Source organism: Nicotiana attenuata, unplaced genomic scaffold (genome assembly GCF_001879085.1).
Source record: "Nicotiana attenuata strain UT unplaced genomic scaffold, NIATTr2, whole genome shotgun sequence".
In the NCBI taxonomy this organism is placed as follows: domain Eukaryota; kingdom Viridiplantae; phylum Streptophyta; class Magnoliopsida; order Solanales; family Solanaceae; genus Nicotiana; species Nicotiana attenuata.
The window spans coordinates 102,695-120,235 of NW_017673569.1; the positions used below are offsets into that span (position 1 = coordinate 102,695).

The 17,541-nt window shown below is 35.2% G+C and overlaps 3 protein-coding genes and 1 long non-coding RNA gene across 4 annotated transcripts; 1 reads left to right on the top strand and 3 right to left on the bottom strand.

The window, feature by feature from the left end:
- LOC109216749 (TMV resistance protein N-like) lies at positions 1-3,071 on the bottom strand. The gene is made up of 3 exons (XM_019380930.1): positions 2,554-3,071; positions 1,886-2,050; positions 1-1,175 (listed from the first exon to the last, which is right to left on the bottom strand). The coding sequence occupies exons 1-3, from the start codon at positions 2,929-2,931 to the stop codon at positions 285-287; spliced, it is 1,434 nt and encodes a 477-aa protein (XP_019236475.1). The 5' UTR covers positions 2,932-3,071; the 3' UTR covers positions 1-284.
- Positions 3,072-9,911: 6,840 nt separating this feature from the next.
- LOC109216751 (auxin-responsive protein SAUR68-like) lies at positions 9,912-11,118 on the top strand. Its single transcript, XM_019380932.1, has one exon. The coding sequence runs from the start codon at positions 10,546-10,548 to the stop codon at positions 10,999-11,001; it is 456 nt and encodes a 151-aa protein (XP_019236477.1). The 5' UTR covers positions 9,912-10,545; the 3' UTR covers positions 11,002-11,118.
- Positions 11,119-12,057: 939 nt separating this feature from the next.
- Positions 12,058-12,547, bottom strand: LOC109216750 (auxin-responsive protein SAUR21-like; the record flags this gene model as incomplete). Its single annotated transcript, XM_019380931.1, has 1 exon — positions 12,058-12,547. A coding segment is annotated over one exon (240 nt), but the record flags the coding sequence as incomplete, so codon positions are not given.
- Positions 12,548-14,782: 2,235 nt separating this feature from the next.
- Positions 14,783-16,385, bottom strand: LOC109216752. Its single transcript, XR_002066544.1, has 2 exons — positions 15,723-16,385; positions 14,783-15,253 (listed from the first exon to the last, which is right to left on the bottom strand). It is a non-coding gene; the product is annotated as an uncharacterized LOC109216752 (long non-coding RNA).
- Between the last annotated feature and the right edge of the window lie 1,156 nt (positions 16,386-17,541).

Below are 17,541 nucleotides of genomic sequence, written 5' to 3' on the forward strand. Positions count from 1 at the left end.
ACTAAAATATGCAATTATAGCCTATCATCAAAGAGGAACAAATAATTGGAATTGACTAGCCTATGTATCTTTGGAATATAAAAATTAGAAATTAAATATTATTGCATTGTTTAGCCTACTTACTGTATTGTTGATCATCACTTCTTCGAAATCCTCGGCGAGCCATAGTCTGCTGCGTTCTCCCGAATTCTATTGCAAGTTCACTATATATTTACCCATATCTTGAATTAGGTCATGCATTTGAATCTCATCATATTCAGAGATGGACACAAGAGATTTTTCAATTAAAATACGCAATTCGTATTCTGCTCCAATATGACAACTCTCAAGAACTTGCATGGCGTAATCTTTTTTTCTCCTCGCAAGATGCATGCAATATCTAGAAACATCTCTTGTTGGATGGGCTCCAATCCATCATAACTGATCTTGAGCTTTTCAACAATTTCCGAATTTGAATTAATTTTCATGTGCTCTATCGCACTTTTCCATTCAGTTAAGCCTAGGTTATGCAGCAAAAAACCCCACACTTTGAGGGCTAAAGGAAGGCCTTTAGCATAATTTACAACCTCCAATGAAAGCTCCTTAAAATGCTCATCTGGAAATTCTTTTCCAAAAGCATACTGATTGAACAATTGCATGGATTCATAATCAGGTAGTGCAGTCACTTCATATATTACACTACATTTCCCTATCAAATGCTTGTCTCTAGTTGTTACAACAACCCTACTGCCATTACCAAACCAACCAATATCACCTGCTAAATACTCTAAATGATCTTTATGATTTATATCATCAAGCACAATTAACACCTTCTTAGAGAAAAGTCTGTTCGGAATCATCCACTTCCCGTCATGCTTATTAGTGACGTAATCATTTTTTCTTCTTAACAATTCAGAGAGAAGGGTGTTTTGCAAAAAATGCAATTTTTCATTTTCTTTAATATCCGCAAGGAAACAAGAAGCTTCAAATTGATGAGATAAATTGTCAAAAATGGCTCTTGCTATTGTCGTCTTCCCTACACCGCCCATGCCCCAGATCCCCAATATGATCCGAACATTATTGATTCCTACCTTAAGTAGGGACTTTAATTTCTCCAGATGAGTATCTGTTCCGACAATATCTCGCAAAGAAGACAAAGTAGCACGATTGCACAATTTGGAAATTTGGTCGACAATCTACTGAATATTCTCCGCTTCAATCCTACGAAAATAAAAAAATCAATTGTGGATAAATGTAAGAAAGTCAAGTATTAATACGCATTTCATAATTAATTTTTTTGTTTACATAGGGGTAGGGGAAAGGGAGAGAAACTAAATATTGAACTGAGCTACTAAATATTGAGCTACTAGAGTCAAGGAATCGAACTCTCGTCAACTAGGCAAATAGCCAACAAACTGAGGTTAATATGTTTTTTATTTATTCTCTCTAATTATATTGATAGGAACAATACCTTGTTATTAATAGAGACATATATAACAACCATCATTCCTTTTTTTCAGGAAAATAAAAATAAAAACATTTTTAACGTCTAAATGACAATCAATGAAATTAGATTGTGTAAGCAGTATTCTTAACAAAATAAATTGATTAAGCCTCCACCTTTTAATTTTTATTTTGTAAATATGATAAATTTATTTAGTGTCTTTTCTGTTTAACTCCTTTTTTGAGGTGCAGATTCTTTTTCTATAGTAAAATATGTACTCTTCACATAAGCAACCACAGTTGAAAGAAAATTATTCCTTTTGAGCTCCTCACTTTGCTCCTATAGTAACTTGAACCCGCAACCTAAATTATTCCTTAGTACTTGAGCAAACCTCTCTTTGTAATATTCCATTTTTTTCATTGTAAGAAATTACTATGTGTTCTTAACTCACCCGTCACGGACATCATATCCTTTTAGATTTGCGGCAGCAGTTAGAGCATTCCTCCATCTTTGGACCTTCTGCATTCCTTCATCATCATCCTTATATCTTGTTTCTGTGTTTGTCAAAGGCTTCGCCAAAGCTCTCCCTCTGGTTTCGAACATGTGCGAGTTCCACATCATAGAAGACTGATGTGACAGTCTTGTTAGGTGTTTGCCATAATTTTCTTTCCAGATTTGGTTTTCCTATCTCTTGAAGGAAAGCAACATAATTACCTTAATTGGGTTTTCTTTTTTGTAAAAGGAAATTATAAATTCTTCCATATTTGGCTAGTCTCTTTTCTTGTAGGAAAAGGTTTGGAATTCTATAAATTGAGGATCCCTCCTTCTCATTCAGTAGCATCCACAATGTAGCCATAGGGGGCTTGAGAGTCTTGTTTAGGGGGAGAACTTTACGGGACAAGTGTTAGTGTGTCACTTGTGTTTGCCTCTTCGTGAGGTTGTTCTCTCGATATTTTGTACTCTCTTTATTATAGTGGATTGCTCATCTCCGTCGTGGACGTAGGTCAGTTGACCGAACCACGTTAAATGTTTGTGTCTCTTTTGGTAGATTTCTCTTTTGTTATTCGATTTATCGTCGCTCAAGGTTTGCTTTGCTAGCTTCCGCATGACACCTGATTATTTCGGTCCTAACAAGTCTGTCCACATTGATCCTTGCATTCCATGATCTTTACTAACTCATCTAAGCACCACCTCGATGTTGCATAATTCTTTGAGAAAACGACGACCGCAACTTGAGACTGTTCGATAGCTTTCAAGAGTTCATCTGATATTGATGAACCATGCTCTAGCCTTTTATCATCTTGAAACGTAAATATTCCACTGTTTTCCAAGCATTTGAAGAGGTGACCTGTAAAGGTTCTTCGAGTATCTTCACCTCTAAAACTTAGAAAGACATCGTAATTCCACCGTGGAAACTGTGAAGTACTTGTAGAAGTAGAAGATGATGAACTTAGAAAGACTTCGTGTGGAAACTGTGAAGTACTTGTAGAAGCAAAAGATGATGCCATTGATTCAGTTAATTATCTGAAAAGAAAATAACTTGTATGTGGATAAGTTGTAGTTGTGGTAAGAGATCAACTAATAATAATAGGAGAGAAAGAAATAAACTAGCTACTGGCACTTCAAATAAGAAATAGCTATGGCTCTACTCTATAGAATTATTGATACTGGGTTTTCTTTCAACTTTAATAGAAGGAAGGTGGAAACTCCTACAAAGATCACTGTATAGTACACAATGGTCAGCTAAAAGTACAAGTGGGTGCATTGAATTGAATTATTGCTCTAAAGCACAAACACAAACGTTCCTCTCTCTCTTTTTGCCAAAGAAGAAGGACCCCATTGATTGAATTTCTTTTTCTATTTTAATTTTCTACGGAGATTGACAAAGTCATTGTCCACCAAAATATTTAACTTCTCAGTTTTTTTGGGTAATGAACACAAAATGAAATGACTTTTGGATAATGAATACGAAATTGAATGACTTTTACGTAACAAAAAAAATAACTTTTAGGTAGTGAACACAAAATTAAATGACCACCTATATAAAAATTTAATCGCAGATTTATTCCCAATTTATTAAGGTTAAGAAAATTATAATAAAGTTTCGACAAAACTGTACAATATATTGTGGAACATATCATTCTGAAAAAAAAAAAAAAAGGAATTGTCCTATTGATTCAACCTTTAACCCTGTAGGTTTGTAAAAGAAAATGCGTGACAAGTCATAGACACGTCCCAAAAAAAAAAAAGACTTCTATTGTCAACTAAGGGTGTGTTTGGTATGAGGGAAAATATTTTTTATGTAAAATATTTTCCTAGAAAATGTTTTCATGAAAAATGAGTGGTTTTATCACTTATTTTCCTTTGTTTGGTTGGTGAGTGGAAAATATTTTCCGGACAATATTTTCTATTGTTTGATTAGAGAGTAGATAATATATTTTTTTTAGCAAAATATTTTTTATGCAACTGAAATTTGAAAAAGAAACTATAAAACAATAAGAAGGTTACAAAAGTTCTCCAAATTGGCTACACAACAAGTGCCAAACACGGAGCAACAACAAATCAATTGAAGAAAGAGGAGAATCCACAAAAATGAAGCTGTTGTTCGAGGCTCGAAATCAGATGCTACGAGCCTCCAAATCCCATCTCCACCATTCAGATCAAAGACCAAGATGTCACGAACACTTTAAAAATTTCAGCCCGATCCAACGGTTAACGAATCGGAAAACGCGATTTGAAGTTGGCTGGTCGGAATAAAAATCTGCAGCAACACAAATACTTTTCTACTCTATTCTCTCTTGATGAAAGCTCTCTCAAAAACTACTCTTATGTGCTTAAGTCTTTCAAATACTTGTATCAATGAGCATAGAACAATTCTCCAAGGTTGTCCTATTTATAGATCATGAGTGGTGCTTTCTCTTAAAGCCAAAACCCACTCAAAATAGGAATAAACACCGAATCCAATTTCGAATAGAATTTGAAACCAAAAGAGAATAGGATTAGGCCATTGGGCCTTTGTCTGGACAATATGGGCATGTGCCCAATAAACTCCCCCTCCAGCCAAGGGGCCAAATGTGTCTTCAAGTAGAGGAACTATTGACAGGCTTTGCCTGCCAATTTTCTGCAAAACGCATGCTTTATCTGCAAGCTTAACGACGAAGTCCTCAGGCTGCTCTATGTAAATCTCCTCATTTAAATCACCATGAAGAAAAGCAGTCTTGACATCCATCTGCTCAACCTCTAAATCAAGACTTGCGGCTAATCCTAAAACCACACGAATAGAAGACATCTTCACAATATGGGAGAAAATTTCATCAAAGTCAACTCCCTTCTTCTGGCCAAAATCTTTAACAACTAACATCGCCTTGTATCTAGGCGCAGAGGTATGGTTATCTTGCTTTATTCTGAATATCCATTTGTTAGATAAAGCTCTATTACCTTTCGGTAATTTCACTAACTCCTATGTGCCATTCTCATGGAGTAACTTCATCTCATCTTCCATGGCTTCGATCCGCTAATCTTTGTGAGTATATTGCATGGCTTCATCATAATTCTCAGGTTCTCCCATGTCAGTCAAAAGTACATACTCATCAGGAGGATAGCACATGAATTTTTGCTTCTCCCTTGTATATCTTCTAAGAGAGGTTTCAGGAGCATTCGAAGTAATTACCTGAGCAGGAATTAGTTGCTGATCAACCACAACTTCATCAACTGGAGCATCCATAACATCTACATCATGATGATCATTTTGATCTTGATCACTATCTCCATCATCGTCTTGGGTTCCTTCATGTGCAATAGGTGCCTTAGCAATTGAAACTGGATCAATATCAACTAAGCTTTCATTACTCTGAGAATCTATCTTCTCAGATTTGTCAATATCTTCAATAGTTTGGTCTTCAAAGAATATTGCATCACGACTTCTAATAAGTTTATTGTCAACTAAATCATAAAAACGATACCCAAAATCATCTTGACCATAACCGATAAAGATGCACTGCTTAGGTTTGACATCCAGTTTCGATCTCTCATCTTTAGGAACATGCACACAAGCTTTATACCCAAAAACTCTCAGGTGATCATAAGAAACATCTTTGGCAAACCAAACTCTGTCTAGGACATCACCATCCAAAGCAACAGCCGGAGACAAATTGATAACATAGGCAACAATGTTAAGTGATTCCGCCCAAAATGTATATGGAAATTTAGCCTCTGAAAGTAAGCATCTAACTCTCTCAACTAGAGTTCTATTCATCCTCTCTGCCAAACCATTCAATTGAGGCGTCTTGGGCGGAGTTTTCTGATGACGAATTCCTTGTTCCTTACAATAGTTATCAAAGGGACCAGAATATTTACCACCATTGTCAGTGCGAATACATTTTAATTTTTTCCCCGTCTGTCTCTCAACAAAGGCGTGAAATTCCTTAAACACACCAAGTGCTTGATCTTTAGATTTCAAAGGATACACCCAGAGCTTACGAGAATGATCATCAATGAAGGTCACAAAGTAAAGTACACCACCTTTTGACTTTACTTTAAAAGGACCACACAAATCAAAGTGTACTAGCTCCAATAATCAGGCTTTCTTGAGGGAGGATGGCTATGAAAGGAAACCCTTTTCTGTTTGCCAGCTAAACAATGGATACACCTTTTCAACTTTGCTTGTTTCAATCCAGAAAGAAAACGTTTCTTAGCCAAACATGTAATCCCCCTATCGCTCATATGACTCAATCTTCTGTGCCAGAATTATGATAAAGTATCACTTTCCACCAAATTTATTGTGTCATTAAGAATAGAGACCCGTGTCACATATAAATAACCAGACGTTACTCCTCGAGCCACTACTAACGAGCCCTTGGTGAGCTTCCATTGGCCATTAAAGAGGGCATTATGGTAACCTTCATCGTCTAATCTTCCTGCGGAGATCAAATTGAAAGGAAAGTCTGGAGCATGCTAGACATCTTGAAGAACTAACGTTGAACCATTATTAGTTTTCAAACAAACTGTGCCAACACCAAATACCTTAACTTTACTGGCATTGCCCATCTTTAACACTCCAGAATCAACAGGAGTATAAGATGAGAAAATATCTTTTATTGGCGTGACGTGTGAGGTAGCTCCAGAATCTACTATCCAGCTAGTCTCATGGGATACCAACTTGATGACGTTTTCATCATAAGCAAAAAGAAGGTCATCTCGAATAATAGCAGCAATATTGTTCTCGTTATTTTCAGCTTTCTTTCCTTCTCTAGTGTCTTGATTCAACTTGCGGCAAAATCTTTTGATGTGTCCTTTCTTGCCACAGTGGTTGCATGTAATATTATAGTATTTGGACCTTGACTTACTTTTACTTTTACCTCTATTCCTTGAGCCTCTTATTCTATCTCTCCCCCGGTCTTCTGTAACCAAGATATCTACTTGTAAGGACGAATCCTGAGATTTTCTCCTTACTTCCTTGTTCAATACACCACTCTTGGAATATTCCACGGTCACCTTACCTGCAGGAGCTGAATTTGTCAAAGAAACACGAAGAGTTTCCCAAGAGTCAGGCAGAGTATTAAGAAGCCAAAGTCCTTGTATATTATCATCAAAATTAACTCCCATTCCAGACAGCTGATCAAGGACGTCCTGAAAATCATTTATGTGATCAAGGATAGGGTTGCCTTCCTTGTATTTAAAGGTCATCAATTGCTTTAGCAGGAATAACTTGTTGTCTCAGTTTTTGAAGCATAAAGAGCCTCTAGCTTTTCCCACAATGATCTTGCATGTGTCTCGTTCACAATATGGTTGCGAACATTATCTTCAACCCATTGGCGTATATATCCACATACTTTTTGGTGCTCGAAATCCCAATCTTCATCAGATAAACTCTCGGGTTTAAGAGCTGCAAAAACGGGTAGATGCATCTTCTTAACGAACAACAAATCTTTGATCTTGCTTCTCCAAACATTATAATTTCTCCCATTTAAACATACCATCTTGCTCATATTCGCCTCCATTCCGTAACAACCCGGATAAATAACCAAGGCTCTGATACTACTGTTATAGCGAGGAAGAGGCAAACCCGAAAATAAAGAAGATAAAGAACACCAAATTTTAACGTGGAAAACCGTTCAAATCGAAGGTAAAAACCACGGGATCACAAAGATCCAAAAAGTTTCACTATAATAATAAGAGAGTTACAAAATTTCTCCAAATTGGCTACACAACAAGTGCCAAACACGGAGCAACAATAGCAAAAAGAGCAACGACAAATCAATTGAAGAAAGAGGAGAATCCACAAAAACAAAGCTGCTGTTCGAGGCTCGAAATCAGATGCTACGAGCCTCTAAATCAGATCTTCACCGTTTAAATCAAAGACCAAGATGTTACGAACAATTAGTCAAAAATTTCAACCCGATCCAACAATTAATGAATAAGAAAATACGATTTGAAGTTGGCTGGTCGGAATAAATATCTGCAGCAACACAAATACTTTTCTTTTCTCTTCTCTCTTGATGAAAGCTCTCTCAAAAATCACTCTTATGTGCTTAAGTCTTTCAAAGACTTGTATCAGTGAGTATAGAACAATTCTCCAAGATTGTCCTATTTATAGATCGTGAGTGGTGATTTCTCTTAAAGCCAAAATCCACTCAAAATATGAATAAACACCGAATCCAATTTCGAATAGAATTGGAAACCAAAAGAGAATACGATTAGGCCATTGGGCCTTTGGTTGGACAACATGGGCATGTGCCCAACAGTTTTGACTTTTCAAGCTCCTTAAGAAAAAATAAATGAAATGCATAATTTACCATGATACCCATATTAATTGATGCATATTTTATTGAATTTGAGAAAATAATTTGAAATGAGTAAAAAATATTGTGGGTATAATAGGAAAAAAAATTCGCCTTCTCTTGATATGCGTAAAGTGACAAGTAAAAGTGAAAATTTATTTTTAGTATTCATTCCAAGTAAAAGTTAATGGAGGGAGTAAATAGGAGACAAGAAATAAATAAGCTATTATATGTGGTAGGGTCTCATTGAGTATTACTACTGGGCCGGAAGCATATGCTCTCCTCCCTAGATCATATATATAATATTGGGTGCATCAGTGTAAGTGAGATTGTGAGTTTAAATTTTATGTCAATCTTTTTTTTTTTTCTCTCCGAAACTAGGCATCACATGGTACGTATTAATTAAGTACAATTTATTTTCTTTCTTTCTTTCTTTGGGATCCATTCTTTCAAATTTTCACATATTGAAATTTTCATTTTTTGTTTGTCACCGAAAAATCTTATATGATTAAATAAAATGTGCATATTAAACTAGTGGATAAGGCAGCATATAGCATGCTATTGAGTTCAACTGATCTCAATATTTTAAGCGCGGAGTGTGGATATAGATGTAAGAAAATTACTATTAAAAAATAATAATTTTGAACTTATAGTTCCAAAAGTGTAATGGGTGCAATAGTAAGGACCAAACGTTGAACCCGTACAATTTATATCCTGGATTCAGTACCTCTTCATAACAGTGCACCCAGCGTCAACAGTTTATATATAGGTAAAATATTAGGTTTTAGAGGCATATAACATATACTGAACACCCTTTGTCGGAATTTTTCTTTTTCTTCTTTCAAGTTTGAACACCCTTAGAGAAATTTCTGGTTTCGCCACCGAATGCACCAATCTTTCCAAAATCCTGGATTCGCCTTCGATTACTCCTAATAGAAAGTAAATAATAGGATTTTTTGTGAAGCTTCTTCTTAATATTCTACTCTAGTTGATTAGAATTATTATTGTTACTACTGGGTTTTCTTTGAACTTTAATAGAAGAAAGTAGAAAACCCCCTATATCAATGGACAACTAAAAGTAGAAGTGGATATATGAAGCTACAAAGAAAGCTCCAGTTGATTAGTATTTTTATTGTTATAGAGGTTTCTTTGAATTGTAATAGAAGGAAATAGGAAATTCCTCAAAAAACCACCCACCCTCACATGCGGATCTAGTGTAATGATTACGCATTAACGTGAATCTAAACTTTTGTCTAGACTCTATATTTTTATTAAAAGTTTAACTTGAAACTCAGTCCGTAGATCGGTTATTATTGTATATTAACTTGAGATTGATATAGAAACTCATAAACATAAAATCCTGCATCTGTCTCTAAACCTCCCTGCACTAAAATCCCATTGTAATATGTACACAATAGACAACTAAAAGTACAAGCTGATATATGAAGCTACAAAGAAAAGGAAGGGTAATATCCCAGTAATTTCCTTTGTCTCACCGACAATAGTTGCACTAATCCAAAGCAGTATTATGATCTTATTTTCTTTGTGCAAATAGAAAGTGACAACAAATGTAGGTCCATAAATCAGAAGGAATCTTACTTTTCTCAAATACTTGATATAAAAGAATCAACTACAATAATTAATTAAAGGCCAAATACATATCCAACACCTGAAACAAGATGCCAAGAACTCAATGTTAGTTCTATGAAAAGAGTGAGAAAATTGTATGTGAAAAAATTATGATTGTGGTAAAAGTTTATGACTAAGTATCACATGGTATTGCCTTCTAACTCCTTGACAAGCACTTAGAATTTTGGGCCATATTTGTGGAATAACATGAGGTTTCTCGTAATCCCATTAACCTAAACGATTCCTACAGAGTCCCTCCTCTAAAACTAAGCTTTAATGCATCTGTTTTTATAGCACAACTAGCCAAAATGACAATTCAAAGGTCCCCTATTTACATGACCAAGAAGGGAGAAGCACATGGTTTTGCTTCTAACCTGCAATTGCTCATCTAATGGGTGAGAAGTAACCAAGTATGAGCTGATATATCAATACTAATAGGCCCCGGTTGTCGATCAAAGTACAGAAACGAAGAAACTTTGCTTCATCTACAAATTTAAGGCCCCATATCAACAGGCATCAGCACATGGCTTTGCCTTTTGTTGTTAGTAGCAACTTCAGCTCCAACTCAAAGCCTGTCTACAACCTCTTGTATAAATAACCCCCTTTTCTATGGACATTTTTCATCATCAAGTAAAAGCAATATCTATTCAGCCATCAAAAGTTTCTAAATTGCTTGTTTACTTTCTTGCTTCCTAACTTTCAAGAAAACGAAAAATGGAAAGAAAGACAATTCTCAGTACTAAGAAGCTAATCAAAATGGCAAGGAAATGGCAAAAGTTCGCGATCAAGCAGAGGAAGAGGATTTCATTTCCAAGAAATGGTAGTGATGCAGACAGTTGTAGTACATCTTCATCCTCTATTGCCGGAAAAGGCCATTTTGTAGTCTATACAATTGATCAAAGGCGCTTCGTTATTCCTTTGGCTTATCTTGAAAATGAGGTCATTATGCAACTTTTAAGCATGTCCGAAGAAGAGTTTGGACTACCAAGTGGTGGTCCTATTACATTACCCTGTGATTCGGCGTTCATGGACTACATCATGTCACTGATCAAGAAAGGTGTAACTGCTGGAGATCTTCACAAAGCATTGCTCCTCTCAATTCCTTCATGTTGCTGTTCAACTTCTTCCTTTCACCAAGGAAGTGGAAATCAACAGATTCTTGTTTATTGAGTCATGACATCATGTTTTGTAAATAATAGCTTAAAATAGACTTCATAGCTGTAGAAAAATAGGCAACTGAAAGCTTGTATCATTGCAGACTGGAATAAAGCTTTATCTTGAAATTAACTCACTTTGCAATTTGACAATTGAGAAGCTTTAACATTCTCATGTTGGAGTAGCACTATTATTTTATTGCAGGCAATCAACTTTGTCCATTGAAACTTACATTTACAGACATATGATCACACCAATGCAAGGGATTATCTACCCCACCTCCTGTATGGGATAACTAATACCACCATTTTGGTATAAAATTTATACCAGTATTAGATAATACCCACAACCAAACATGGGATTAATATTCTTATCCCGGTAACCAAACGACCATGGAGTGTTCCTCTTGCGGACATTCTTTCCGGTTAAATTTCATACCGGATCAATCCATATTGAAAAGGAAGCTGCAAATTACAGCAACCATTTTAGAGTGTAATGATAAAGCCCAGTGATTCCTCCTATAGGACACTATCCGGGCCACCACTTCAGTTCTTATTTCTAGTAACAGGTCATTCATGATTCATATCCAAATATACAAATGGATCCTACAAGTTTTCCTCAGGCAATAATACCAGAGCCCAGGTCTTAAGAGATGGTGACATGGTCACAAATATATCAAGATATTTACATGTGTATTTTCTATTAGCTTAAAGCATCAAATTCTGCACTTCCCCTAGCCTCCAGTATTCAAGTCAAGAAACTAAGCTGAACATGCCCTTTTCTCACACTGCACTCACAATCATGTGATTTAATACGTCGTTTTCGCTACCACTAGACAAGATGTGGAGTTCATCTGCTCAGAAGCATGTTCAGTTTTATTATATATCTGGAGAATGTAAATTTAAGAATATTATGACACAACCACACAAAGTAGGTCGGAGAGCTGTAAATAGTGATAGTAGTACTTAATTGCTGGTGTCAATAGAGCCAGCAGCATAATTGTGCAAAATGTCAACACATCCATCTAATGAATTAGGAAACATGAACATATAAAAGTATTGAGTCTTCTAATCAAGTGACTTGAAAAAATTTGCTTCTATAAAAATTGGCAGGAGGTTAGTCATTTTAACTAACTTTACAAGCAGAAAATCCTTGTTTTCTACTACTAGTATAAAAAAGATTAAGAAAAAAATAAGGAATTTGTTTCCCTCATTGTCAAGTCCCACTTAAATGGAAGTGACATCTCTACTATCTCTCATTTCTAAAACTATTGCTTTACAAAATTCCATGAGCAGAAGAATAATCTGCACCATGGTTCTACTCATAATCTCCTCAAGCGGGAGGTGAGATCAATGAACACATCCTCTTTGCAAGGTATTGTGAGACCGCCCATTGAATGATCAAATCCAAACTCTTCCTCAGCTTGAGATAACAAGTCTTGAAATAAAGGCTGACTCAAGTATGATATTGGCACGACAAATCTCTTCTTCTGGCTCTCTCCTACATATACTGCACAATGTCCTTTCGGAACACCTCCAGTTGTTGAAGACCTCCTTAGTGTAAACAATTAAAGAAAATAAAGGACAAGAACTTTGAGAATTGCACAGAAAATGGAAGTTTTTTGAATGTGAAAATACTTGTGTTTTATTCAAATGCTTTGGGTCTGATTATATACAAGTTTATGACAAGTTTCATATCCAAAAGTTTAGTGGTTAAGAGAAATTGGTGGCTACTGGTGAGAGACAATGGCACATGAAGTTTCACATGGTTTTGCCTACTCTCTTATTGTCAAATGTTTCAGACCATAAAAATTTTGTTGAAGAACAACACTAGGCCCTACTGTTTCTTACTTGGAGCAGAAAAAGACACCCTTAAAATAACATCCACAAGAATGGATAAATTTGATGATTTAGTCCAGGACCACCTGGTTTAGAGGTGAGGTGACAAAGAATGCCAAATAAGAATAAGCAACAGAAATACCACAAGAGAAAGAAAGATAACATGACATGAAATATCACATGCCATTGCCTTCTAACTCTTTGACAAGCACTTAGAAAAAAATGCCATATTTGTGGAATAACAACAAAATTCTCATAATCCAATTATATGCTTCATATTCTTGAATTACATCATATCACTCATCAGAAGAGGTGTAACTGTAGATCTTCAGAATGCTTTGCTTGTATCAGTCGCTTCCACTCGATGCTCATCAGCTTCATACCTTCAAGAACCAAGTCACCGGCAATTCCTAGTTTGTTGAGCTAACTTCAACTAGTTTTGTAAATGGATACATGATACTCAACAAGTGTACAGAATGTTAACATCTAATTGTTCATGAAAAGTCCTTAAATTTATCCAAACTGTTTTATTCTTTATAAATTGGGAAAATCTGATTGCATATTCGTTGCTCTCTATTAGTCTTGCACCTAGAATATATAGCTTGTGACTTTCACGATCACCGGGTAAGTTGATAAGCTCAATTCAAAGAACGTAATGTCAAAAGCTTCATTAAATCATTCTTTCCAGTAAGAAGAAGTAAAAAAAAAAAAAAAAAAAAGACTTAATAGTACAAGTATACACCAGGGGCTTCCGCAAAAGACTGATTTCAACCAAGATGATTAGTTTCCATGTTAATGTTGTCTTCTAAGTAAATTGTAAACAGTTTATAAACAATTACATGAACAATAGCAGTAGGTATTAAATCCCAAGAAAAATTAGCAAATTTTGGACAGTGGAAAGGGCAGTTGATCCTTTCCTTTTGCACATAGGAAGACTTGATATCATAACTAATAAGTCAAAAGAAGATTAGAGAAGGTAGGAAGAAGTCTAATATTCGATGTGAAAGTCCCCTACCTACATGACAAGGCAGCCAGGTAGCACATGGTTCAGCAAACTTAATCTACAACGATAACAACTACGCCTCAGTCTCAAACAAGGGGTCGGCAATATGAATCCTCATTCTTTTCATTAAGCTTAACTCATATCATCATCGTTACCGAAAAACATAAAAGTGCAAGTAAATTGGCAAGCTTTACGCAAGCTGCTAACCTAACGCAACCTTCCTCCTTTATCCGAACTTGGGACTTGCAATGTAAGCAAGCTCACACTGGCAGAGTTGTTAAGCAAACTTAATCTATCACCGAGAGAACTAGTCTTCATTCAAAGGTCTCAAACTCTTCAAATTGGCGAGAAGCGGATGAAACAATGAATTGCAAAAGTTCTTATTTTTCAAGTCAAAATGAAAACGTTTGATAGTAAAAGAATTTCCTGGCATCTCTTTGACCAAAAATTCCTTCTCTTGGATAAAGCTTCTTCATTCATCTTCGGTACTAACAAGCCTTCCCTTTACTAAGCTTGGAGTGCTAACAAATATCTCTAGCTCCTCAACTTACAAGCTATAATTCCTGCTTTACTAGTGTACCGATTTTTAAGGGAAAATTGGGATTTGATTCCCTCTCCATTCCTTCTCAACCAACAAGTGAGATCAGTGGAATCCTCTTTGCAGAGGATTTGTGTTTTGTGAGACGACCATAATGATCAAAACCAAACTGTTCCTCAGCTTCTAACGAGCTTTGTCAACTCCTAGGCCGCTTTAATTGATTTTTTTTATTATTATTATTCGCTTTATAATATTAATTAACAATAAAATTAATCATATTAACCATAATTTGTTCATTAAAAGTATAACAAATGCTTATAGGCTCTTTGCTACAAGGACAACTTTGAAAAAAGAAATTAATTCCTTCTTGAAATTTAAACAAATCAAATATTATGAACCACAAAAAATCAAATAAAATGGACTAGAGAGAGTATTAATTGTCAAACAACTAAGCGCGTACAATAGAGAACTCTCTCCAGTTATGTTCTTAGATGATGTTGCTCGTTATTTTTTATGATTCATGAGAAAACTCTGAAGCTTGCTTGCCTTGAAATTCTAAAATAAATCTAGGCTACAATTTCAAAAGGCTAAAAAAAGAAGTCATAATGCTAATTTCCATCAAACAGTCATGACTGTCAGAACCGTCTTCACCATACAAGGTTTCAAGATCTATGCATTCCAATTGAGATGAAGACGTGATATCGACACCTGCTGCACTAGGAATAGGCGGAGCTGTAGTAGAAGCAGGCGGTGGAGCTGCAGTAGAAGCAGGCGGTCTCGTACTCGTCTGACGAATTTTGTTCTTCCTCGGTTTTTTCAACTCAATCAACTCTTCGTTCAGTGCATTCAACTTTCTCGTCAACTCTTCATTCTAGTCAACTCTTCATTCTGTTTTTTGATAACAAATAACTAAATCATTGTTGATAACAATAAACAAAGAAAATAGCAACCTTCACAAAATCAGGAACCCAGTAGGTTTGTTTATTTTCTCTAGCAATTGATCCTTAATATTTTCCACCATAATAAACCCTCCCACAAAACATACATTAATACAGAGGTCAGTAGACATTATAGGTCATCAAAAAGAGAAAATAAATATTATAAGAGGTAAAATTCATGAATTTTCAATGTTCATGAAACTAGAAAAACAAGCCAGCAAATCAATCAAGAGGAAAGAAGAATCAAAATAATTGATACATACACAAAACTGACAACGGAGCTTAATAATCTATAGATGGGGGAAACATGCTTTAGGTGCTTGAACCACTGGTGATCTTTCTAGACTTTTTTTCCTTATATATGGTAAATACCTCGGGGCCAAACAATGGCTTCTAATTTAATAGATAGTACAACTTACCTGGAAAGATCTTTAATGCATTGCAATGGACCAAAAATTGAAAAATTTTCGAAGTAAGCCTGAACCGTTAACTTAGAGTCTATAAACTCTATCCATTGTGATTTGTCAATATTCTCAAGTCCGGCCCAAGGACCCTCAACTGATCTGTCACATATACGGCCAAGTTTAAAGAGCAATTCATCCGTTGGGAAGATATTCAGCATCTCGCAATCAGGTAGGCACTCTTGATTAAGAAGTAATGAAAACCCTAGATTTCTTCCTCAAGGGATCCATTGGCAAAACCCTAGATTGCAAAACAATCGAAACTAATGAAAATTAGGCAGAGTATTAGAACACGGGAGCCGTACCCATAGCCATAAGGTGAAGAAGAAGGGGTCCTTTTTTGGTTCTGAGGGTTGAAGATTCAATAGAATCAGGTATTTTGTTCTCTAATGGTGAAGAAGAAGAACGGCGGGGACTTGGAGCTTAGGGCTTCTCTTCTTCTCTCGCTACTGCTACCATTACTTATACAAAAAAAAAATAGTGTTGCTATTTTTTCATACTTGTTATTTATAGTATAACATGCTTAAATGATGAAACATTTAACTTCACTATTATCATTTATATTAGTAAGAGGTAACTTAAATAAATTGGATGTAAGACATGTATTTTCAACATGTTACCTTTGATTTTGTTGTAGAAAATATATTTACTAATATGAAATCTAAGTAATTTAATTCAAAGTTCTAAAATATTTTTAGTGTTAAAGAGTATATAGTCTTCCTTTCTTTCTTTCTTTCTTTTGTCCAAGGTTTATTGTAATTTTTTTTTTCAAACTTTAATATTGTCTAACTTAAAATAAAATCATAAAATCCATTATTAAAAATTTTTGGGGACCTAAATTAAAGCTTTACTAGTCTCCTAATCGAGCCACATGTCCCATCCCCCTGCTATTCTCAATCAAATTTTATTCAAGTCTCAATTAAGATAAGACAATAATCAGTGAATGTGTTATTTAGTTATCAAATGTGAATGGAACTGTTGAATAACACGTTAATGGGCAGTGGTCTATAAATAATTGTTGATCATTAATGAGGGCGGCTCAAAGGAACTGGTGGCTTAAAACTAAAATATATTAAAAGACCCTGAAATTCTTTCATAATATCCATATAATATTGAGACAAAAAAAGTGGTGAGAGAACAACGTATAATATGTGGGTTAGACGTAAGTCATATGGTATTGAACTCCCTCTAAAAAAATATAACATTAAATAAAAATGGTAAAAGGATTGAGCCTAGTATCGATCGTGTTTTGAACCTTACGATAATTGTCTCTGGGATTTCTTAATTAAAAAAAATGAGACACAAAAGAACTTGATTACTGATATGAGGATCTATCAAATGTGACAAAAAGGAATAGCTAATTTAGAGAATTTGATTTTAAATTAGAAAGTAAAATAGTAAACAATATGAAAAAAAAAAGAAGAAAGAAAAATAGAATTTATTTAATTTAGTGAGAGAAAAGTTTTATCCTATTAACTCATTCAATCCTACATCTACCAAATTTAAATAAATATTAGAATTTAAAATATTTTATCAATAATTTTATAAATATAAATTACATAAATTATATAATGATATAATAGTACTTTATATTTTTGGGGCCTTAAATATTTGGGGGCCTAAGGCAAGAGCTTCACTTGCCTTACCCTAGAGCCGCCCTTGGTTTTTCAAGGATGGGGTCTGATTCGAGTGAGATGAGAAGAAGAAGGAGTCGTGGAAAATTTTTAGGGTTTTGGAAAATGGGAGGTTTTAAAGAGGGGGGGGGGGACCCGTTTGG

Coding starts and splice junctions, on each gene's coding strand:
- LOC109216749 (XM_019380930.1), bottom strand. CDS start 2,931: ATGGCATCATCTTTTGCTTCTACAAGTACTTCACAGTTTCCACACGAA. Junction 2,051..2,553: donor ATCAATGTGGACAGACTTGT/TAGGACCGAAAT, acceptor CTGTCACATCAG/TCTTCTATGATGTGGAACTC. Junction 1,176..1,885: donor CAAATCTAAAAGGATATGAT/GTCCGTGACGGG, acceptor AATATTCAGTAG/ATTGTCGACCAAATTTCCAA.
- LOC109216751 (XM_019380932.1), top strand. CDS start 10,546: ATGGAAAGAAAGACAATTCTCAGTACTAAGAAGCTAATCAAAATGGCA.